Source organism: Streptopelia decaocto (genome assembly GCF_964273445.1).
Source record: "Streptopelia decaocto genome assembly, chromosome: 5".
Lineage (NCBI taxonomy): Eukaryota > Metazoa > Chordata > Aves > Columbiformes > Columbidae > Streptopelia > Streptopelia decaocto.
This window is the reverse complement of record NC_138659.1, coordinates 55,507,947-55,532,172: the sequence shown is the minus strand read 5'-3', so window position 1 is coordinate 55,532,172 and position 24,226 is coordinate 55,507,947. Positions and strand designations below refer to the sequence as shown.

General features: G+C 36.6%; 1 protein-coding gene across 6 annotated transcripts in view; it reads left to right on the top strand.

Moving 5' to 3' along the window:
• Positions 1 to 24,226, top strand: part of EXOC6 (exocyst complex component 6) — a 93,935-nt gene that overhangs the window by 13,324 nt on the left and 56,385 nt on the right. For all 6 annotated transcript variants that reach the window (XM_082052947.1, XM_082052945.1, XM_082052944.1 and 3 more), the window contains exons 2-11: positions 6,570 to 6,741; positions 8,031 to 8,078; positions 8,228 to 8,318; positions 9,214 to 9,259; positions 16,877 to 17,081; positions 18,298 to 18,453; positions 19,448 to 19,516; positions 21,672 to 21,755; positions 21,849 to 21,895; positions 22,252 to 22,372. In XM_082052947.1, the coding sequence (XP_081909073.1) occupies positions 6,570 to 6,741; positions 8,031 to 8,078; positions 8,228 to 8,318; positions 9,214 to 9,259; positions 16,877 to 17,081; positions 18,298 to 18,453; positions 19,448 to 19,516; positions 21,672 to 21,755; positions 21,849 to 21,895; positions 22,252 to 22,372 (1,039 nt within the window). The remainder of the gene's footprint in view (positions 1 to 6,569; positions 6,742 to 8,030; positions 8,079 to 8,227; positions 8,319 to 9,213; positions 9,260 to 16,876; positions 17,082 to 18,297; positions 18,454 to 19,447; positions 19,517 to 21,671; positions 21,756 to 21,848; positions 21,896 to 22,251; positions 22,373 to 24,226) is intronic.

The window sequence follows — 24,226 nt, the reverse complement described above, 5'->3', positions numbered from 1 at the left end:
CCCATAATCGTCACAGCATTCGTGGAGGTGTAACTAATTGACACTTACTAAGTGGTTGTCAGTACCCTGAAAGGAATATGTGTTTACAGTTTTTAATTGCTTCATATGTCTTGCGTAATCAAGAAATTAAAGACTTTGTGGCAATGCAGGCAGGGGTGGGGAACCTGCAATTCATCCTAGAAATGGGACAGAACAGGATGGACTGGGACTGTGAAGATGGTGGAAGATGACAAGATATTAGCGAGGAGCTATTTTGTCCTGTAAAAAGATCAGTGGGTTTTTTTCTCTATTTTCGGACTTTTTTTTTTTTCCTTCTATTTAAAAATAAATTATCTAAGACGCTTTGCTGTTAGAACCTATTATTGTAAATTATTACTAGGATGAGAACTGTTCATTCTAAAAATTTACAGTAATGCTCCGTAAGCTCAGAGATGTTTCTCCTGAATGTGACTTGCAATTAAAAATTGAATCATTGCCCATTGAAAAAACTAAGAAACACACGAAAAGCCCCAAAACCTTCAAGAAGTAATAGATTTATTTTTTTTTAACCACGAAGGGGTTTGTTATTTTTTTCCTTTTATCTTGTAAACTGGTTTAGTAATGAATTTAATTGACAGAATTGTTTATTACCAACCAGGAATTAATATTATCTTCTGAGTCATTATTTTCTTATGAAAATATGGAGCTTTTATTTTTTATAAAATAAACTCTTCAAGTTCATTTTTGCTTGAAGCCTGACTACCTGCACAGTTCTGCTTACCATTGAAAAGTTATAGCTATTGCCATAGATATGAGGGAGAAAATTACTGCAGTTCTCATTACAGTTACTCTTGGAATTCACTTTTCCATGCTAAACTCCCACCAAATAGATTAGAGCAGAAGTTGTGTTTAGGTTTCTGATTATTCTCATTTTCTAGTGGGAAGATGACATAGACGTGAAGACAGGGGGTGAGGAGGGAAAAAGCAAATTTAGGGTATTTGCTGAACTCTCAAGAAATGCTTTTAGGTTCCTCTCCTTTTACACTTACGAGTCTATATGTGCTTCCTTTGCCTACCTTTCCAGTAGTCTGGTCAATGTATTCAATTAATTTCTGGCTTCTTATACTTTTTGGCCTGCGAGTTTTTATTTCCCTCCTCCTTAGTGAAATGTTGATCCTCTTTTAATCCCATTTGCACTCAGGCATTTAATAACATGTATCCTGGCTGCATGCATAGAAAATATTTGTATGAAATGCTAGCAGAAATGTATTTTTAAAGCTGTACTGTAACCATTTGTGAAAGAGATCTATGACAGTGGCTCAGAGTGATAATGCATATGTATAGAGTTGTCATTATAGAATGGATCAGATGATTTGAGGGTAATTGATTTTAAAAAACTGATTATTTTGTGAAGGGTCAGGAGGAGTTCTTGGCAGGTTCGGTTTTGTGATTCTGGGTGGAATTTAAACTAGTTTCCTCTGAAGGTTAGCCTTTTTGCTTACTCAGCAGCTAGTATTTTTGTGAATAGAATGGTGCCCTCTGGTGCTTCAATAGATTTTTGCATGTAAACACAAAAAAATTGTCACTAAGACCTATTAAATACATGTATTTCATATTGTGTTTCGGTTTTGAAAATAAAAATTGTAGGGAGGTTTTTTATGGTATAAAGTAACCTTGTTTTATTTTTTTCAATTGGAAGATGGTGCTATATCTGAAAATTCTTTGTTTTTTTTTAATTGAGACCTGAATTCAAAGCTGTTCATGCTTGTCTTTCTCCTTTCAGCATAGCTGGTAAGAAAAGGTGAAGGGAATATATCTCTATTGAAATAAAATTGAGCCAGTAGCTGAGACATCCTTCTCTTTCAAGTTGAGCTGTTTCTGACTATTCCTGGTTCATTTTTTTCCCCTCTTTTGAATACTTTCTGTACTATATTGTATATATCTAGACTAGCATTAGTATGACTCATTGTCCAGTTGTTGGGATGAGTGAGTAAAATAAGTCTCTGTCTATGTACAGTTCTGGGAAATATAAACAAATAACCTGCTACACTACTAGATGTGTGAATCAGCCTCTAGTAGTCTGTAGGTTCCTATAGCTGTGTAGATCAGAGGTTGAAAGCACTTGTAGTACAAACTGATCATATGTTTCAGTTTTGCTCAGTTCCAATTTGTGCTGTATTTTGGACCACTGGCATCCACTTCAGGGGCCCATGAAGAGGATCCTTGGGGGTTCTTCATTCAGAAGTGTGAAAACGTAAACAGAAATTGAAGGAACTACATTACACATGTAAAATTTCTCTTCACAGCCTAGGCATGTTTGCCCCTTTTAATGACACTTCCCACTGACGCATGTGAAACAGCTTATAGTGAGAGGGAGATTTTTAGGGTAGATGTATTTGGATGTAGTGGTTGTCTCCTGAAGAAATGCATCTGGAAGAGTTACCGCTTCCTCACTCTCTTCCCAACAGAACTCTGTGTGTGCGTATGTGTTGTAAATTCTGTTAACTTTGTCTTGTAATTTAAAAGAAATAGCTATAGGACACTTTCAGGTTTCCATGTCTCTCTCCAAGATATTGAAATATGTTTTTTTGTCTGCCTGATGGTTTAACTTTGATGAGTACCAAATTGCTATCAGGATTACTTGCTGTGCCATAATCTGTTAAAATGTACACCTTTCAGATAATTATTCTAAGGTAGCAATTACTTTATTTAGATACATATAGGTAATTCTGGAAATGTATCTATGGAAAATAAGCTTCAGTGTAAATAAACTATACTCTTATATGCGTGATGTTCCATAACGGGTGAATCAGGTGTGCATCCCCTCCGTTGTGTTTGTAGTTTTGAGAAAAAGCCTCATTTCTGTGCATGGCCAGAGGTGGCATGGCTGTCCTGAGTACACTTACACTTTCAAAAAGGCCAGTGCTTTAGGTCAGACTTCCTTCCAAAGCCTCTGAAATAGCCTGTGTATCGTGACCTAAGAGTACAGCGTCTTAAGAAAGTTATGAACTTGTTTCATCTGTCTTCTTTCTTCACACCTAAATCAGAGAGTTGTGATACAAAGTGTGAATTTCTTTTAAATAGTGTGATGATTTATTTCTTTAAGCAGTTCTGTCTCAGGAGTTTTTTTGCTAGTGTGCTGAAAGAGGGATGATTTGTTATTGTTCCCACAAGATGGAGCTGTCTGCATATGTAATTAATATGGAATTTATACTACCAGTGAATCTTAAGGAGCTCTGTCAAAATACTGGTTTAGATCACAGATCACCTTTTTATTAGTATCTCTGCAGAACACAGTGTAATTTAGTATGTTAAATAGTAATCTTATTTTAGTAAGGTAGGCTAATCGTGTGGTTAAGGCGGTACATTTGGATGTACACAGTATTGGTTTATTCCTCCTCAATTTTAAGCATTTTTTCCCTGTATGATTTTGAATTAAATATTGTGATAATTCCCCTGAGAATTATCAATCAGTACTTTATTTATCATAATTAAACTGAAGTATAAGTAGCTTTAATACTGAGAAAAAATAATAAATACCGATTTTTATAACCATGAATACTCTACTGCCTGTGTTATATCGTTTGTGCTTCCATAATTTGGGGCTATATTGTCTGCAATAGTTTGGTCCCATTTTAAAGAAAAATCTCCTGATCATAAATTATTTCCCTCCCTCAGTATTTTAACAGCATGTCTGCTAGCTGGCAAATCTGAAATCGATAAAAAGGTATCAAGACAGCTAGGCCGAACTGCAGCTGCTGGGTACCCCAAATTATCAAACAATAACTAAGTCTAAAAAGTCAGTGCATTGCTACTACCAAAGAAAGCTTGGTGGTACAAACTCTAGCATGGAGTTCCTCTTGCACCATCTTTTTACAGTCTTACTCTCATTTTAGGTATATTTGGTCCACTGTGTTTTACTACTGTTGTCAATTATGTTACACAACTTACAAGTACACAATGGCAGAAGACTCCTCTCTGTGATAATGACAATCCTTTCTTACTTGCCTTTGAGAACATTGGAAGGAGACCTAAACTTGGAGACTCCTTCCACACTTAGATGAGAGGCTCAAGGAAGCAGTGATAAATTGAACTTCTTGCTGATTTTTCCTTTAGCATTCAGTGCAGTATAGATGGTGAGTCCAGCCCATTTGGTGGAAGCTCATGTATGCCCAGTATCAATGAAGGCCCTGTCTGATGCCTCTGGTCTTCCTAATCTTTTTATTTCTTCTCAAGTAACGGTACTCTGGAGACAGGTGGCTGTCCCTCTGTGGCCACCCTGTGGGTTCCAATATCTCTGACCCTTTTCTTACAGAGACAGAGCAGCACTCATGTAACCAGCTTGTCCTATGTATTTCAAAGCACTAGAACATTAGTTGTTGAGCCTTTTTCTTGTTCCTTTCCCATTTCTTTACAGGTAACTGTGATATGGTCTACATGCTTGCCCCCATGTCTTCAGATGCAGAACATCAGGGTGCCAAAGGAGAGCTGACTCAGCACTGACTGTGTGTCTTGCACCTTTCTTTCCCCCCTGGCCAGGTTGCTGCGTCTCCCTCCAGCCAGCCCCAGGTTTTGGGTGCAGATGTTTCCCACTGGCGGGCGTGGGTCACTCATGGTCTTCCACCACAGCCCCTTAAACCTCAGTTGTCCTAAGCAGCCTTGAGGAATCTCTGTCAGGGAGTCTAACAGGAGCCTCAGGAGGAGAGACTTGACTGTCACAATTTTGCTCCTTCCAGCTGTCATTTCAAACTGCAGCAGTGGAAAGGGTGAAAGCTATTTTTCCATTTATGAACCAGTTAATGGGTCAACAACCTTGGATTTTCCCCTGGTGCACTTTGAAGGAAAGAACCTGCCTCTCAGAACCTTAGCCTTATTTTCCTATCAATCATAAGCAAAAGGGGGATATTCTAGGAATATTTTATTGAATAGATTTTTCCTGAGAAAATATCTACTGCACAAAGGCTACCAGGAACTGGCTTTCTTCCTTTGGCACGTAGGACAGCTTATTACGTTTCTCATGTCTCGAACTTAAGTTGCTTCTCTGAGTCCAAGGTCAAAAGGAACTCAAAAGGATGAAGGATCTAGTTACAAGAGTCTTTTCAATCTCTTCTATACCATTTTCTTCCTTGAAAGGTCAAGTTCTTGTCAGACACTCAGCTATGGGTTTGTTGAACGGGTAATGATGACCCCAGATCTCGTCAGAGCCCAGCTGTCTGGTTAGAAAAGAGGATCTCGAAGAATATGGGAAGTCAGACTTCTCTGAGAAGACTGGCAGGGAAATGCTTTCCCTCTGCTCAAGAGTTTTAGAGGCTTTGACTGACTGTTGCTTGGGGTTTGGACTCAGGACTGTATTTACACACGCTACATTGAGACCATTGGATCTTCAGCCTCTTTTTTTTTTCCCATCTTATTTTTAAAAATTATTTTAAAGCAGCTTCTCCTTTTGCATTTCTGGAGAAAACTTTGTAATTATGAAAGGAAATTAACAGCTAAAAAAAGCAATTTAAAGATTTTTGATCTGTTTTTTTTTGGATGCTTGTAGTTTGCAGTACAAACGTTCATATATTTATGACTTTATTATCCTTGTATTGTTGCTCTCTATCTGACAACCTGCTTCAAAAGTTACCTGTCTTTGCTGTTGTTGCTGTATCAAGTTATTAATCAAGTTTTGGAACTGCCTTTGCCTTACCCTTCTTGGGAGACTTCATACCTTTGATTTCCAGTACAGTTCTCTGTAATACTTCTTCTCTTGCTTCCTCTGCTAAAGTGTAAAGCTTTAAATTACCCCCTGTCTCCTTTGCCTACTCCCATTTTTCCACACAGCTTTCTATTTCTGACACAGCTCAACAAGCTATGGGGGTCATTTCTCCAGGAGTCATGTTCCCTGTTTGATGTTGTACTAGTGTACTAGTCAAAACAGTTAGTGAAATAAACCAAAAGACCTGATTTTAGCCATTCCTGCAAGCCAGATCCCATGGAGGTAGCAGCCTCAGGCATGTGTGTGTCGTGGTTTTGCTTTGGGAGACGCTGAGCAGGGGCAGGAGGGGCGGGCGGCCCTGGGGATTGCCCTCTGCCGGGGGTCCGGCCGCTGCCGCACAGTGCTCCCCTTGTTCTGGCTGGAAGCATCCAGCCCTGGTTTAGTTGGGTAACTCTGATGTTAGGAATACCAGAAAAGCAAATTTGTATGTTTGCACTTCTTTGTATTTAGAAAAGAGTGGAATTTGATGGAAAAGCGATCCATGCTATTTGAGGTGGTTGGAGAAAATAATTCGTTTGTACCCATATTTGAGCATTAGGGCATAAATAACAGACCAGCGAGGCTCAGGTCAACCATGATGTAACTGGTTAAGCACCTGGATTAATGCCATAAGGGCTGGGTTCTCAGTTCTCAGTTTTGTGCCACGTCTTTCTTTTAATGCTAATTTTGGTGGAGTGAATCACAAATGATGCCACCGTAACATCAAGTTTGCGTGCTCTTGGTTTTGGTTTTGTTTTTTTTCTTTAAGAGGGGGTTTTCAATAAAAATCCTGGCATACTACCTTTAACTGGGGGAAAAATTAAACTTTGGTCTTCTTATTTGTGTTTAACAGGTCTGTATATGATGACCAACCAAATGCACATCAGAGGTTTATGGAAAAACTAGATGCCTGCATACGTAACCATGACAGGGAGATAGAAAAGATGTGCAATTTTCACCATCAGGGCTTTGTGGATGCTATTACAGAACTTCTTAAAGTTAGGGCTGATGCAGAAAAATTAAAGGTAAGGAACTAGTTTTTCAGACTTTCATATATCATTGTATTAGAATTTAAAGAAAGAACTTGACTCTCTTACCAAAGAACAAGAATTTAGTGATTTATCACACACACTCTTACGTTTGCAACAATTTTTCAAAATTGGATTATTTAGGATTTGTGATTAAAGATGTGTTGCCTGATCCAATAATTCACATTTACAAAGCCAAATATTTCATTAGGTCTAACTCTGATTTTTTTTTAGTGTATGTTTTCAGAAATGTTACCAAAATTATTTTGCCCTTTTTAAGGGCTTTCTCGGAAAGGAAAGAACAACAAATGGTAAACCAAATGTTTCTTACATAGATCTTTTCTAATTGTACGTTTATATGTCAGACCTTAGAAAAATTTAAAATCTTGATTAGCAAAATAAAAATATTGCCTTTATGCATGAAAAATAGATTTTCTTTGCTCTGTAATGAGTAGAAGAGTAGATGGAGTTAGTAGTTTTTATTAGAAATGAGAACTAAGATTTACTCCCAAATCAGAATGCAGAATAGTGAATTATGAGATCCATCCCTTTTAGCTCTCTTTACACTTTTGAGAGCAAAATATGCACACCAGACAGAATGAGCATAGTTCATCAGAGGTTATGATTAGAAGAGCATTATATAAAGGATATTCAGATAACAAGAGACCAAATACAGCGTCAATGAGGTCATTGAGCATCTTTGTTCAGAAATTAATGAGATTTTTAATAAACTAGAATGTGCTTCCTTATTATGATGACCTAATGAGTCACTTACTATGTGGGAAAATCTGAGGTCGAGCTTTGCCTGCACCTGCAGCATTAAAATGTTGCTGTGGTTTGGAGATTTCCACGTTTGATGTTAATCAACCACCCAGTGTTTGCATTCAGCAAAGTATGAATGTTTAATTACCATAAAATGCAATCACCATTTCTTGCAGACAATGAATGGCCCATAGAGCTCATTGAGGTTATCAAAAAGGGACCAGTGGTCAATTGGGTCAATGATTTGAATTGTTTGACAGACCTAAAGAAACAAGGAAAGTTCAAAAATCCCAACTAAATTTGAGAAGTTTGCCACAGAATCTGTTAGAAAGAACTGTCATAAGTAATTGAAGTTAACAAAAGCCCTTTGCGATCAAAAGTTCAAGTTCAAGCTGTAGAGTTAATTTGAATTTGCATTTCTTTGTTCTAAGTTTCTCATGAAGCATGATCTGATTACAAGGGTGAGCAGTCACATCAGGGCAATATATGCATATTTGTCTAACAAAGGTGAAATTATTTTTAAGGTCCAAGTTACTGATACCAACCGGAGACTTCAGGATGCTGGGAAAGAGGTGAGAAAATGGTGCTTCCTATATGAGCATTATGAGTATTTGTAGCAAATTGAATTTATTTGCATAATCTAATTGTGATATTCTTTCTCTCTTAAAAAACCAAACCAAACCAAACCAAAACCAACCCAAACAAACCACCAACCTCTAAGGTGATAGCCCAAACAGAGGAAATAATCCGATGCAGAGTTCAGCAACGGAATATTACAACAGTTGTGGAAAAACTGCAGTTGTGTCTTCCAGGTGAGTGACCTACAGCTAAATATGATGGGAAATTAAATCAATTAAGTCACAGTAGCCAAAATGCAAAATCATTTTAAGTTGTCCTGTAACATCTAGTTTAACAAAATAATTAAGATGTTTTAAAATGATGTCAACATGTAACTTCTGTCTTTTACAACATTTGATGTAATTTTGCCACTTTGTGAGAAGACAGCGCGACACATAAATGATGCAAACAATGTAGCTACATACAGCTTTAAATGAAGTAATATTTTTAATGTGATAAACAATTAATTTGTTGCTTAAGAGGATGGATTTTACTGTTTGAATTCTATGGAAGATGCTAATCATTCTGTTTCAATGTTGTACTTTTAGCTTTGTGTCATTACAGGCTTTGTTTTTTTTCGTAAAATGTAAGTGCCCTAAGTGAAGTTTCAGAAATGTAATATTGTAGGATCACACACAGCTCTATAAGGATTTTATCCTGTTCATGATATTGGCATAAAACAGATTTGAGAATTTTTCTTTGTGAAGTCTTGTTGTTGACTTGTTATGAGTACAGTAGGTGGTACTGTTGCCATTTAATGGAGGCAGGTCATAGGCTGGTACTGCAGATAAAGTTATGGTATGTAGTAAGTGAATGAATATGTTTGATATATATGGTGTCTACTGGTTCGTTTAGTCTTAGTTCTTTTTCATTTAAAAGCTGTTAGGATTTCAGTTCTTTTTTTCTTTCTTAGCTGCCTCCTAGAATATTTTTTTGCTAGTTTTCTTATGTTTATGATATAGTAGGAATTAAATAAGGTAAATTTAGCATATCCTTTTCTATGGTTTGTCCTTTACAGTATATATTTTCCTCTTTTACTAACTAAAGCCAGAATAAGATCCATGGGTTAATCTGCTTGTTTTTATGCAGTGCTGGAAATGTACAGCAAACTAAAAGAACAGATGAATGTAAAAAGGTGAGTCAACTTATTTCTATGAGTGAAATATAACACTTGTGAGTAAACTGATAGAATAGCAAAGACTAATGTAGACAAATATGTATTCTAAGTCCTGTAGCTTGCTATGTGTAGTCTTCTTTTCATAATACTTTGTGTCCCAAAAGTGTCACTGCAAGTGAACAACTGTTAAATATGAAGACTTCTATGAGCTTAGTGATTGCCATGAAAAATAATGTTTGCTTAAATATGTATGACATACAGTGAAATTATGGTTATAAAATGTGAAGTAAAGTGTATTATTTTTTAATACTTAAAACAGTTTAAGAAGCAAGAATAGTAAGATCCTTAGGGAGTAAGGATCTTTCCGAGTATATTAATACCTGATTAATCTATCACGATATATTTAAATTCAATTAATAATCCAAGAAAAAGGGACACATAAGTCCATATACCTTTCTTCAGACCTATCTGGTATCTGTGTGCTAATTTTTCTTGTACATGAGATTATGAGAATGAAGTGCAAAAAGTGTCTTCTTTTCCACCCCACCATGACAAACTGACTTGTTAAAAAAAACATGAAAACCATAATTAAAAATAAATTTCCATGTATGTGACCAATTGCTCCTTCCTGTGTTGTGTCTTCACTTTACATCTTCTCAGAGAGCCACTCACTGGTGCCGTAAACCCAGTATCCCCAGTTCTCTTCTATGGCAGCTTGACTGCCCCTGCCCCCCTGTAGCTGTCATCTTGTCCCACTGAGGCTGATACTGCTGCCTTGCACCTCATGCACACCCGCCCCAGCAATATAACCGCTGCTATTTTCTTCTTCCTGACGTCTGCAGCAGCATTGCCACCTTCATCCCTGCCTGCTTTTTATACAGCCTCAGTCACGCCGATTGCTCTGTGTCTTCCCATGCTGGATTCATGGTTGCTGCCATTGCCTCTTTGTGCACCTGGCACCACTGCAGCGAGCTCCCGCTAAACAAGTCTGTCTGGACCTGACTATTTCCATTTGGAACTAGCTATGCATGGTTAGGTGTCTACAGGTCTACTGTGTAATCTAGATTTACTTTTGGACTTTTTGTCTGGATAGCCAACACCTCCTGCCATCCTGCTGGACATCTGAAAGTCCTCAACAGTGACCACTGTGTATGAGTAAATCGGTTCTAAAGCCTGTGTGCAGACATGACCAAAATGCATCCCATCTACTGTACATGTCAGAGCAATCAGCATTGCAGCAACTCTGATGTATCTTTGCCAGTGGTATATGTGCCACTTGATACCTGTGCACACGTACTATCTGTGAGGTCTTCTGAACAAACAGAAGAGCTTTAGGAATGACCTAATAGCTATGGCACTATGCTGTCTCTTATTACTCAAAATTTGCTATATGTGAACCAGTGAATCTTATCAGCTTGACTGCTGTTCCCTGTTTCCTCTGAACAGGGCACTGGTTTGACATCTGCTTAGAGTAGCTGGTAGCGTGTTGTCGCAGTGCTCTTGGAGCACACAGATGTGAACAGTGCAGCACCCTTGCTGCTCTGGTCAGAGAACAGACTGCAGGCTGTGCTGGCTGAATCCCACCACTTCCTTCTGCAAGGTGGTCTGTAGAGTGTGCTACCTTTTGAGTGTTGGAGATACCGAAACACTGGGATCAAGGCCTGCATTCTGCCATTCACTTGCTCTGTCAGACAAGACAAGCAGCATCCTGGTTTTGGAATTGCAAGGGAAATTATAGTTCCTAAAATTATCACAGAGAGATCACTTAGGTGAGATAAAATTGCAAATGGCTTTTAGCATTTTGATTTCATGTTTGCTAGTAGTTTTGGAGAGTCCACTGATGGTTGGTGTGCTTTCTGAGAAATCATCAGCACTCTTTAAATCTAAACCTAAATTTCTGTTATTTAACGGATTCAGATTTGATAATTTTCCTGTGGAAGGAGTTGCCAGAAAGGAGGTCTTAAAATTCTATGGAAAATACTAATAATTCTGAATAATGCTTTGATGTACCAAACCTTGAAATCACACAGAAGGTTTAAGACTCTGCTACAGGCTACTGCTCCAGCTCAGATATCTCTTTCATTAGCTGTGCTACAGTTACTACTTGGCCCATGACTTAAAATTCCCTATAATACAGCCTGGAGGTGGCTATCCCCTGGAACTCACAGTTAATTCAAATGGTAATTTCCTTGCGGCTTAACAGGCAACAAATCCAAAGAGTGAGTGTATCACTCACAGCATCACTGTGACTGAGCAACAGCAAGGACATCCGTAGCATCAGTGCAGGGACCTGATAGCTGATATTTGCGGATCCAAGGAATTTCAAAACTGACCTTCCTAAGTTTTGCTCTGAAGCTTTCCTGGAAGAGTCAGAGAGAGGAGCATTCACAATCCCTGTCTTAACAAAACAATAAGGAATGTTTATTTCAGGCAAAGATAATTTTTCTCATACTCCTTCACTGGAGTTAATTAATGCAGTGAATGTTTCACTGGTCTTTTTTTAAAAGACCTCTTTTATCTTGACTTTCTCTGCTTGCAGCCTTTTGGAATGTATTTTCATGATTCCATTGTCTTACAGTCTTGCGCTATGAATAGTAGTATTTCTGATGTTTAAAGGAAGAGAAGAAGAAAGTGTGGCTATTCTGTGTTGTTGAAGGCCAGTTGTTTTAAGATGAAGATTGGAATTCCATTTCCTTTTCTGCATGGCAGATGCCTTTTAAGGAAATGCAGGATTTGGGGTCTGGAGTATATCCTGGTATATGCAGATAGAATGGAGATTTACTGAGGACTCCAAAAAGCCATCTGTTTGTAGTAACTTTTGGTCCCTACAGATGTGGGGTATGTTTGAACTGATGACCTAGAGGTGAAAGGCTCTGTATCCTATTTTTCTGTCTCCTGAGCCATGCATAACACAAATTGACAAGAACTATAGTTGTGAGAGGAAGTAACGGTGGAATCTGCTCTGAACGAGCACAATTGGCTGGGAAGAGTTGTAGAAGGTTTAAAGTCTTAGCTGAGGAAGCAGAAGCACGAAGCATGGTTTCTCCACTGCTTTCCAAAACACCTAGTGGGGGCTATGCATTTACACTGAATACCCAGGTCTTTAATTTAAGTCAGAGATAAGATCATCACACATTTTATGCAGCTGTGTTGCCATTTGGATTTTGATGTATGTCTCTGGAGAAAGTTCCCAGCTGCTTTAAGGGATTGTGGTCTAATTGAGAATTGTTAAACTGGTGTTTTTGCAAGTCTTCTTTCACAATAAGTATTACAAAAAAAAACCCAAACCCACCATACAATGAAAATAATTAAATTAATCTGTTAAGGTTGTTGCTGAATCTTCTTGAATCTGCCGTGAGAAGGACAAAAGAAAGAGTGAGCTTGTTTCCCTGAAAAAACTGGTTGTTTTTGTTTTGACCCTACTATGAGCTTGCTTCTGAACTGTGGGAAAGACAGAGTTGCATAGTTATTTAGGTTACTGAGTCTCCCTGAGACAGTCATGCAGCCTTTCTCGGCATGAACCTTCCAAGCATTCAAATAAGCCTGAAGACATAAATGATACAAATATGGAACCTTCATAATTTATGAAACTTGGTTCTACCCATGTCTGTATGGCAAGATGCTGGAACAGGTAAAACCAATGGTGATTTGATTTTGGTTTTCTGCATGTTTTGGAACCATGTCAAAATGAAGCACTGGAATTTACCAACCGTAAATCAATACCTCACAGAGGTACCATGGGTCTGGCAAAAAAAAATTAAAAATCAAAATGTATATCTGATAGTGAACTGTCAGATGCTTTCTTCTTCACTGTTCTCACAACCCTATTTGTTTGATAATTTATATTTTTTAAAAAATCTCCTGTCACATCATTATGGATGAAACAGGTGTTCCACACATCTTGGGTTTTTTTTCACATAACAGCTCTTTAATCTGATTTTCAGAAATATTGGGATTTTGACTCACTTTACAGAAGTTTCAAGTTAGTAGTGCCTTGACCTCAGTTTGTGGTCCTTTGGGGCAACTGATAAAATTGGTATGCTGGGGAAGTTTAAAATTTAGGTTTAGAATTGTTAAGGCAACTAGATTTAAAAAACAAAATAAAAAAATAGTTGCTCATGTGGTGAAAGGTTTTCAATTGCAACTTCAATATATTCTATTCAAGATGTCCATGAAGGTGACTTTTCCACAGTATTATTGAAAAATTCCAATGAACTCCCTTAAATTTGTTTGGTACAGTACAAAAAGTTTGTCACATTTACTTAATGGAAATATTGTAAGCAGGAATATACAGTATTTACCTCAGAGGGAAACACAAAAGTTGGAGAACACTATATTTTCTTTGTAAATTAGGTTTGTTTCCTTAATTAAAATAAAATTATAATTTTAAGGTTATTGTCTCTCATCTTGTTTTTTTCAGCAGGAAATTTTGGGTCATGACTAAACATTTATTTTCTCAGAAGGCTTGTGTACCAAAGGGTTATTCTCAGAAAATTCACAACCTTTGAGTTCATCTTGCTCCTGTCCAGAGCAGCTTCTTGACTGCTCTAGTTTAACTTGATGGGGCTTTTTCAGTAAGATTCAGTATTTCTCTTAACTGTCTCCAAATGACACTCTGCCGATAAAAATCTTAAAAGTGCTCTCTGTGATTTAAAACATAACTTAATACTTTGGGTACACTAAAGTAATGGTCACTTCCTTTTGAAGTTTTTGTGTGTTGATGTTTCAAATTCTAATACAAGACCTGACTGCTCTATGCCTGGTACTTGGCCATTTTGTAAAAGGCCAGCCTAGTTTTAGAATAAGATGATACAAAACACTATCATTAATCTTATGTTTTTGTGGCAGTTGGTTGGTTGTTGTGTTCTCCTTTCCCCATCGCCCCAACCCCCTGGCCTACTTCTAGCTGATTTTAGAAGTTTCCATTTTTATAGTTTGGAGATGTTACTAAAATCCATCTTACAGTTTTCTGGTTCTGATGACAAGATTAATCAGTTCTGGACAGGCTTATCATATGACTTCTATTGGTGTTTCAAACTGTGTCTTCAAACTGGTGTTTCAAAGTTTCCATTATAAATTTTGCACTGGGGTACATATTCTTACAAGATTAGCTCAGAAGAATAGACAGAGGGCAGTTATTTTTGTATAAAAATTAACATCGAAGATACTTCTTTAACTCATTTATAGTCAAATGAGCAATCTTTACCTTATATGATTGAAAATATATGATAGGAACTAATACTATTGTCAACATTTTCAGCATTGAGTTAAGCCTATTTTTAAAGCAAAATATACAAATACGTAATTCATTGAAATTATATGCAAAACTTTTTAGTTTAAATCCTGACCTGCAGATGACCTTCAAATTAATAAGACTTGAGTGCCTTATCAGAACAGATGTTGAAAGGGCAAGATCCTGAGCCCCATATATATATATATATATATATATATATATATATATATATATGTAGTTAGTAAGGGACTCTAGAATGGATTTTAAATGGATTATGTTAATTCTGATCTTAGAGACAGCAGTCAAAAACCTTCCAGATGAACTAACAGTGTTCTGATAAGCTGATCCATATAATTTAAATAAAAACCTTTTATACAATTTTGATGCTATTATGGTTTTATTCCCCAGAAGTCTCACCATGTGGCACTCTTGGTCATTTGCTATTTAAAAAAAACAAAACCCCCCACACATAAAACCACCAGACCCTTTCTTATCTGCAACATGCCCCTTGCCTTATGTATATTTTATATAAACCAACTATATAATAAGCTCCTATTTTACACTTGAAACCTCTTTATTTGCAGTCTTCTGAAAGGAGTTCTGTTCTGGAATAAAAGAGAAGATTTTTCCCGTCCTCTAGCTATGCTGAACAGTTAGCTTAGAAATGTCTTGATTGAGAAAATTGAAAATAATGTATTTATTTCAGAATGGAACAAGAATTTATCACTGAAGTATTAATAATATATTATTGCTTGTCTACAGAAGGGGAGCCAGCAGCTTGAAATGTATTTCAGTTTAGAAGTCTTTACTCACTACCTCTACAATTAATTTCTAGAAGCAAAAGAACTGGAAAGGACACTTCTCCAGGTTTTCTTGAACATCTGAAGGGACTTTCTCCTATTCAGCTTTTCCCTTTCGAAGTGACTTGGTTATTTTCCAGTACTGATTGTGCAGAACTTTCAGGAAGAAGAAGGAACTAAACTTATAATATGAAAGCCAAAAATGGCTTAAGGATATTACTCTGTATTTATGGAAAGAAAGGATTGGAACTAACAGCAAATTAACTCAGTCTGATCTCAGTTTTTCTACTTTTCCTGTTCAAGACCAAGATAGAAGGCATCAATTCACCTTGTTCTGCTATAATAGGCCAAAATAAATGCATTTTTCTTAAAGCCTCTTGAGTGGCTGGTAAGAATACTGCATAAAAAAAAATATTGTCACATCTAAAACTAATTGCTGTCCTGTTCATGTTTAACCTGTTTCCTGCACCTCTCTTTAAAATGTTGACATCACAGATTTGTTGGTCATGGTGTTTCTGTTTAGTGCCTTCTTAGTTTAGCTGTTTATCCCAGAATTGGCCCACTTCTATTTGCTTCATCTTTTCAATAAAGTAAATTTTTTCACGAGCATTCTGCCTTAGTAGCCCCTGTGACATTTGAAGATTAAATAGAGAAGGGTATTGACCTCAATAAGAGGCACAGAAAAGCCTGACTCAGCTCTGAGTCACCTCTTTGTGGTGTTCATCTCTACTGATTATAAGAGGAAGCATGGAAAAAGAGTTTCCCTGAATTAAAATGTCCTTCTTTAAATGTTTCTCTAAATCAGCTGAAAGCAGTAAAACTTTACAGGCCTGAAGTTGATTAATGGTTTTAGCAAGTCAGTCTTGGCCCAACAAACCCAGTAATCTATGAGACAACTGAGAGTGAAGACAGGTAAATAACTGTAGCAATATAGAGAGTTGATGTCTCAGTATTTGGTAGCTTTCTACTGTCAAAACTGTTTGAGTCTTGGTGAGATATACTGTATTTAGTCAGCAGAGTAAGTAAATTTGTGTTTTACAGCAAAATATGATATACTGCTGGAAAAAATACTGCTTGAGATAAGTGTATACGTGCCTTTTCCAGCTAAGGATGATGGAAAGAGGGTGGGTGTGGATGTTCACATATACCTAAAGAAGGCAGATGCATGTGGGCACGCTTTTCCAAGATTGTTTTCATTGCTTGGTGCATATACTGCAATGTTGGGTCATAGGCAATTTTTATTTCAGAAAAAAAAAACCTCATAAAAACTCCTAATAAAGTCAATCTCAAAGGGAAGGTAGTTGTTATGACTTTAGTGCCTCCATTCTGCAAGATGCTCCATGTGGTGTTAGGAATCTATTTATGAGAACCGTGGAAGCCTACTTAAAATTTGTACATGCTCAGTCGCTCTGACAGTTCACTGTTTTTTTCCAAACTAAAGCATTATATGGATGACCCATTGTTCCGTAATTTTTCTAAGAACAGAGTAATTGCATTAGGTGTATGTTGATTGTGTGTATGATATTGATATCCTATATTTGATAAAGTATTTTATTAAAATTTAATAACAATCTATGTAATTTGATCTTAATCTCTTTGTAGATACTATTCTGCTTTAAAAACAATGGAACAGCTAGAAAATCTATATCTTCCTAGAGTTAGCCAATACCGTTTTTGCCAGATAATGATAGAAAATCTTCCAAAGCTGCGTGAAGAAATAAAAGAAATATCCATGTCAGATCTCAAGGATTTCTTAGAGAGTATTCGAAAACATTCTGACAAAATTGGGGAAACTGCCATGAAGCAGGTAAGCTGACCTAACACGATTATCTCAGTCCTGCTATCTGCTCTAAAGATCTGTGTTGATAGTCTCAGGTTAGCCCAAAAGGTTTGTCTAAGGATTTCAGTCATCACACAGACCTTTGAGTAAAGATGGAGGGCTGTGAAGTGTTTGCTGGCGTCTTGGGTAGGTTCTTCTCCTGGACATGAAGTTGTCAATTCTAGTGGTCCCTGGCTAACGCAGGAAGCGGCAGTGTGACACCTCAGTAGCATCCAGCTTTTCTTAAAAAATGGTGTCTGTGTGCTAGACAAGAAGTAGTTTCCTCTCTGGGAAAGGAAAGAGAAATGCTCTATAGCTCAGGTTGCAAAAAGTCATGAAATACTTTGAGTAGCCAATTCCTAGACAGTCTGTAACTGAGCAGCTACTACAGCAAAGCAAAGAGCTGGCCAGCTGGCGAGGAGGAATAAGGCTAAAAGAAATGTTGAGGTAACTGCCTGGTTCTTTGTACAGTACTAGCACAGGCTGTGATACTGGCGTAGTGTGCTCCAGAGAGGGTACACCACAGAGGACTGGGGTGAAAGCCAGGTTGAGTTTGGGACAGCTGGAGCCCTTACGTCTTCCATCACAAAACAATATGCTACTTCAAAGCACTGCTGCTGGCCAGGCTTTAAACAGTTAATGTTTTTAAAATTTATTTGGAGAGCAAGCAAAATTTTATTTGACTGTTTTTTGGGTAGAGCTCAGGTTGGGTTACCATTTTGTCATCTAAGGTTCTTGTAAAATGTGGCATTGATTTAATTGCAAGATCATGCTGTGCTACTGTGTTGCATTTCTTTCAATAGTAAGGCAATACAGTGTGTTTGACTTCTACAGCTGACTGCTCACTGAGGCGTAACTGAATACAACAAACAAATATCTGGAAAGTGTGATAACTGTAGTTCATTTAAATATTGATTCTCTGCAATTTATGCTTAGGAAAAGTACAGGTTACTTTTTAATTTTTTCTACCTTTAAGATTGTATTCTGGGGATTAGAGAAAAATTATGCAGAAATTAGCTATTGAAATAATTTGCCATCCCAAATTGATCAAGGAAAAAATCCTTGGTGTAGGCAGAGAACACACATCTTGTAGTTATACTAATGTGTGTTCAATAGCACCACCTGTTTTTCATGTCATAACATGTACTCATCAGTGATTGAATTTGCATTACATCCTTCTTTATTCGTACTACTTTTAAAACAGGCGCAGCAGCAGAAAACCTTTAGTGCACCTCTTCAGAAGCAGAATAATGTAAACTATGGTCGGAATATGTGTTTAGGTAGAAGCAGAATTTTGGAATCCAAGAATGAAATTACATTGAAGCGAACGTTTGAAGAAGATGATGAACATGAAGAAGAGGTAACATTATACTAAATCAGTACATCTTATTTAAAGTGAATTTCGTAGGTTTATTGAACAAAACTTGCAGTATGTTGTCTGTAGATGGTCAATGTTAGTTAGAAAGGACCAGAGAACACCTTCAAGGGACACCAGTCCAGATCAGCATTTTAGGAGGAAAAATAGTGCCAAAATATTAGTTGTACTAACTCTAGCTTTAGCATCAATTGGATAGAACTTGTAATTATTCTGGAGTTCAGTTGCAATTTGTGTTATACAGTACCTGCCCACTGTAAATGATACGTGGCCTGCTGGAGTATTCTGCTATTGCTAAAGCCAGCATTTCTGTGTTGAGGACTTCAGCTTGTGTTAGAACTCTTTCAGCTACCAAATACTCAGTATTCATAAAATCAATAAAATAGCAAGTATTGAGACCTTTAAAATCAGGTGTTCTGAATACACAGTGAAAGGAATCTGGTATTGTAACACAAAATCTAGCACTGTAATACAAAGGCAGGGAGAATTGAGCAATTAATCTGCTCTTTTGTGATAGAACCCATCCATTTTTGGGTCCTGAAATTACTGACAAAAAGACTGACACAGTTACTCTTCAAGTCATTAAAGCAAACTCCTGCTGCTTTGTATGAGAACAGTAGTTTTTGTAAGCTGTAAAACCTGTCAGAGTTGGCTTTCACTGGTCCCAATTTGGTCGTGTTTTTGTATTCAACCCCAATGTATTTCCAGATTAATCTGAACTTTAGATTCATCAGTCTACTAACTTTACACTTTACTAAACTACTAATCATTCCCTAAATCTCCAAATTTTAAAGCAAGTATGTTGAGCAGTTGTAAAATTAAGGGCACTAAACCAGAATTTTAAAGAGATATTTCCTTACCGGTAAGGTGTCTTGGGAAGTGTTTATTAAGTGGACAAGTTCTGTTGGTAATGTATCACATTTTGCAGATTATATGCTTTTTATAGTTTATATACTTCTCTTTTCCTTTGCTTCTTCAGGTTTTAACTGCTCAAGATCTTGTAGACTTTTCCCCAGTCTATAGGTGCTTGCACATCTACTCAGTTTTGGTATGTATTAAGGTCACTTCAAAAGGTATTTTACTTTTTGAAGCTGAATGTTCATTTTTGTAATTTTCATACTTTAATAGGTCCCAAAAAACATATTGCTTTTAGTAGTGGTAGTTCTGGATGAACCAGCTGAGGTGGGTTGAATATAGACACTCAGGGCATGACTGTATGTTTTATTATATATGCACAGTAAAGGATACACAGCAAGACATTAATGACAAAAGTGTTCTTAAGAATACGCATAAAATATGTATGTCTGCCTCAATAGTGGTGTCAGCACTTTTGCAGTTCCACCAAGTGTTCCAAGGCATACAGATGTTTGGGGGGAAATGATCAATATTACAAAAGATGGGAATATTCAGTCTGCAAAATAGCAAGTGAAAACTGGAGGTTGTGACAGGCTGTGCTCAGGCAGATTAAATTGAATTCAGTGACAGAGACACAATAGCTCAGTTTAGCTGCTATAAAAGAATTAGAACAAGCTAACAAGGATGAAAACTTTTGGGGGAAACCTTGGTAACAAATTATTTATTATTTTCTCACTTTCCTACGTCTCAGTTACTTCTGAAGCCAGATTACTTACAGAATAAGGATCGGTGCATATCGATTAAGTAATTTTAAATATTGCTAATCCTACAATCTCTGCTACTCCTGGCTTCAAGCACTGAGGCTGGGTTATCTTACTTCTATGGAACACTTGTAGCGTGTAACATGGAAGCTTATATGTTGAAATAACATTTAAAGTATTATCTCACTGTTACTTTTTTTTTTTTTTAAGAAGAAGAAATCCAAACAAAAACATCAATAATTACATCAGTAATTATTCATCTCAATGAAATAACAGGAGGGACAGAAATACAGGCTGCCAGAACTATTAAAAAAGAATGGACTGTTTATTTTTACAGAGGAAAAAAGTGTGAAATAACATATAAAAATAATGTGTGAAGTTAAATACACCATCTGACAACATCTGCTTATTTTTCCTTTAGTGTAATAAAATAACAGGAATAAAATTCATACGTGACATTTAATGTGATTACGTTTTTCACTTTGACAAGGATGCTGATGTTTGATCCTTGATCCAAGGAGATGTTTTGGGTTTGCACAGAAAGTTTGCCAGCTTCCAGATTTACTGAGGACAGAAAACAACTTGAAGTGCTCTCTGATATCAAAGGTCCTTAGCCCCTTAGAAAAAAGGGATTGTTGATATCTTCAGAATAAGGCTTCTGTCTTTCCTGCCAGCATCACCTAATATGATACTAGAGCACACTGTATAAAGTTCTGCTGCAACAGGAAGTGTTCTGGTAAATTTGCATCTCAGTTTCAAGTCAGTTTTTTTTGTTGTTTTTAAGCCAAGTCTCTTTTTTACTTTTAGATTTTGTTAGATTAGCAGTGTTTCTAAAAATGACACAATGTTCATTATGACCTTAAAATACTAAGTTTACATTTTCTTCAATCTTATAAAGGAGTTAGGTGGGTAATCCTGTCTTAATAAGATATAATCTCTCTTATAATTTGATTCAAAGATTTTTGGAAGCCCAAGTAATGGAATTCTAAATAGCACTGGCCTAATAAAAGGCTCATGAAGTAAAAACAAACCTCAAAAATGCTAAGCTGCTTTATTTTGCTTGCATACAAATTACATTGCATTCAGTTTTTTGTTTTGTTTTGGTTTGTTTTTTTCTCAGACAAAGCTAATGCAGGCAGTGTTAAGATGTATCTAATATTTGCAGAAACGTACTTGTGACTTAACTGTACAATGCAGTTAGTTTCTTGAATAACCTAGAGAAACATCTTAGGGGACAATGAATTTCAGCAAAGTAATGGGTAATATGTCTTGTCTATAAATATTAACATACTCTGAAAGCTGTAGTTTAAAAACATGAATATTGCTTAAAATGCATAATATGGTTTGACAAAATGTAGGCATATAGGCAACATTTTTATTTACAGTACATTCTGTGGGCTACTTAAAGATATAATTTCTGCATATTTGATGCATGCAAAACTTTGCTGGTGTCAGCTGGAGGTCTTTGTGTGAAATGAAAAATGAAAAATGTGTGCCTTAGTTTAAGAAAATTCTACCTTTAGTTTAAGAAGTGCCTTTTTCATACTGTGACAATGTTCTCGTTCTAACTACTTTTTCTTCTTTTAGGGTGATGGAGAAATATTTGAGAATTACTACAGAAAACAAAGAAGGAAACAAGCAAGATTAGTTCTGCAGCCACAGTCAAGCATGGTAACCAATACATTTGTTTTTGCATTTACCTGGGTTGTACTTAGCACTTAGTGGTATTTTTATTCCTAAACTTGTTTTCTTTTTCACTGAAAGCATGAAACAGTAGAAGGCTATAGAAGATACTTCAGTCAAATTGTAGGGTAAGTCTTCTAAATGAAGATTTATTTCACTTTTACTATATTGATTCTTAATTCACCCTCTGTTCTCCCATTGTCCAAAAACTTTCTTCTGCACAAATTGTGTGGGTGGTTGTTGCTGGATTTTGTTGTTGTTGGGTGGTTGTTGCTTTGAGTGGGGAAGAGCATCCAGATTGTATCAGGACCCTCCAGCAGCCTGGGCTCCAGCTGCCATGAAACAAACTTTTCGCACTTTGACTTCATGCTGGGCAAGGCAGGACACCAAAGCTACCAAACGGTTTGACTACGTGTTTGTGTGAAATGGTAGAATTTGCTCTACTAGAAAACAACTTAATAATTTAAGCATTATTTTGTTTTAGTTTCTTTGTAGTAGAAGACCACATTTTACATGTAACCCAGGGACTGGTAACTAGAACATACACTGATGAACTCTGGAACATGGCCCTTTCCAAGATCATTGCTGTTCTTAGAACACATTCAGTAAGTGAGAAGTCTTATCAGTGCTGCAGTTTAAATTGTCTTACATCAGAACTCTGCATATTTAAAGCTGGGATAGTAACAAAGTGAAAAATTACACCTCTCTCATGTTTTCTTTTCCTGGTGATTAAAAATTGCTCAGATTTGGGAGGGAGCCTGCCAAGCTTTTGTTTTACCCAACAGTATCAGGCTGTGATCCACAGCCATGGGCTATTTGCATAATCCTCCACTGATTTACAACTCACTGGGTCTTCCAAACCTTCTCTTAGTCCAGCAGTTTAGAATATGCAGAGTTAATCTGCTGTTATTATTGCAATCCTTCCTCATTAGTCTCAACTGACCTCTTCATTAGATCAGATTGAATAGTTCAGCACTGAAAACACCACCAGGAAATAGTTCCTAATTATCATTCCAAATGCTGTGTTTCCAAAATAAACTCCACCAGGAAAACCCTTGGAGCTATCTCTTCAGTGCTATAATAGTAATATGTTTATGTTGAAATAAAGGTATTAGAAAGATCTTTGCAGGTGTTAGATTGTAATTCTGAATCAGCTGGGTATTTCAGTACATTTGAAGTGTGTCTTCTAAAGTTCCATTTCTATCTGAGCTCCCATGATGCTGAATAACTGCTATTTCTTATTCCTCTGTGGAAACCAATGAAATACAGTGTTCACTCAGACTGACTGATGGTAAATTGCTTCAGAGTTTACTATTGGTATAACTTTTACTATCAGAAAAAATACGAGAGTTTTATCTTTCTCAGTTCCTCTTTGCAATGTTATTTTTATTACAGTTGGTCTTTAATTCAAGGAATATTTTACATTTCACATATACTGTGGAAAATGAGGAAAAAGTTCAGATTGCAACTATAGTTTTATCATAGGACCTTTACTGATCCGTGGTACATGGGATGTTCTCATACTTTTTAATTAATTTCAGAAGATTGGGATAAATTGAGATATATTCAGTGTTTTTTAAGCTAAATACTTCGCAAGTTAATTGGTTGTGTATGGATTTATACACCATGTAAGAATATAGTGATTTAAGGAGTGAAAGTACTGTAGTCTCTAAAGAGCTCTGCAGTGTCTTGTCATGTTGATCACTATTTTTTCTCAAAATGCGTAACTCCCATCAAAACTGGTTCTGTCACAATCTCTTTCTAAAATCATCTTAGTACAGACTATTGTTTAGATAAGTGTATGTTGTCTTCTGAGGTATTGTAAACCAAACCCTTACTTTATTAAAGTACGCTAAGAGCAAAAAATTGAAAAAAAAGAGTTGAAACAGGCATTTATAGTCTCTAACCAACACTATATTCTCATACTGCTTTAAATGATTTCAATATAAATATCTTTTTACTTTATCCGGTATTGCAAATACCTGAGGTGAGAGCATTAATTGTGTGACTCCACAGTTCTGAAAATCAGATTTTGATCATTTAGTAAATAACTTAATGTCTTGTCTTTTTGCCATAAAATTTGTAATTTGAACTTATTTAGAAAGTATTTTATAGTGTTTTCCACACACAGCTGGCAAACTGTCAGAGGTGGCACAGTTCACACTAGTTAGTGTTCCAAACAATGGCCTGTGGAAACCTCTCTGATGTTGATTTAGCAAAGCATTTTGATGTGTGCCTATATTCCACTGAAATCAATGTCGTTTGCTGGTTTTGAATCTCAGTACAACACACTGATATGATTTGACTCTCATATTTTAGTTTACTTTTAATTTACTTTTTCTGAGCTTTTATTGATAGCCAGTCCATCATGTAAAGTGATAAGGCTGGAGAGTTTAACCTTCTGTGTCAATATTCTTTGAAAACATATGTCCCATATTTTAAATCCTTTTAACAAAACC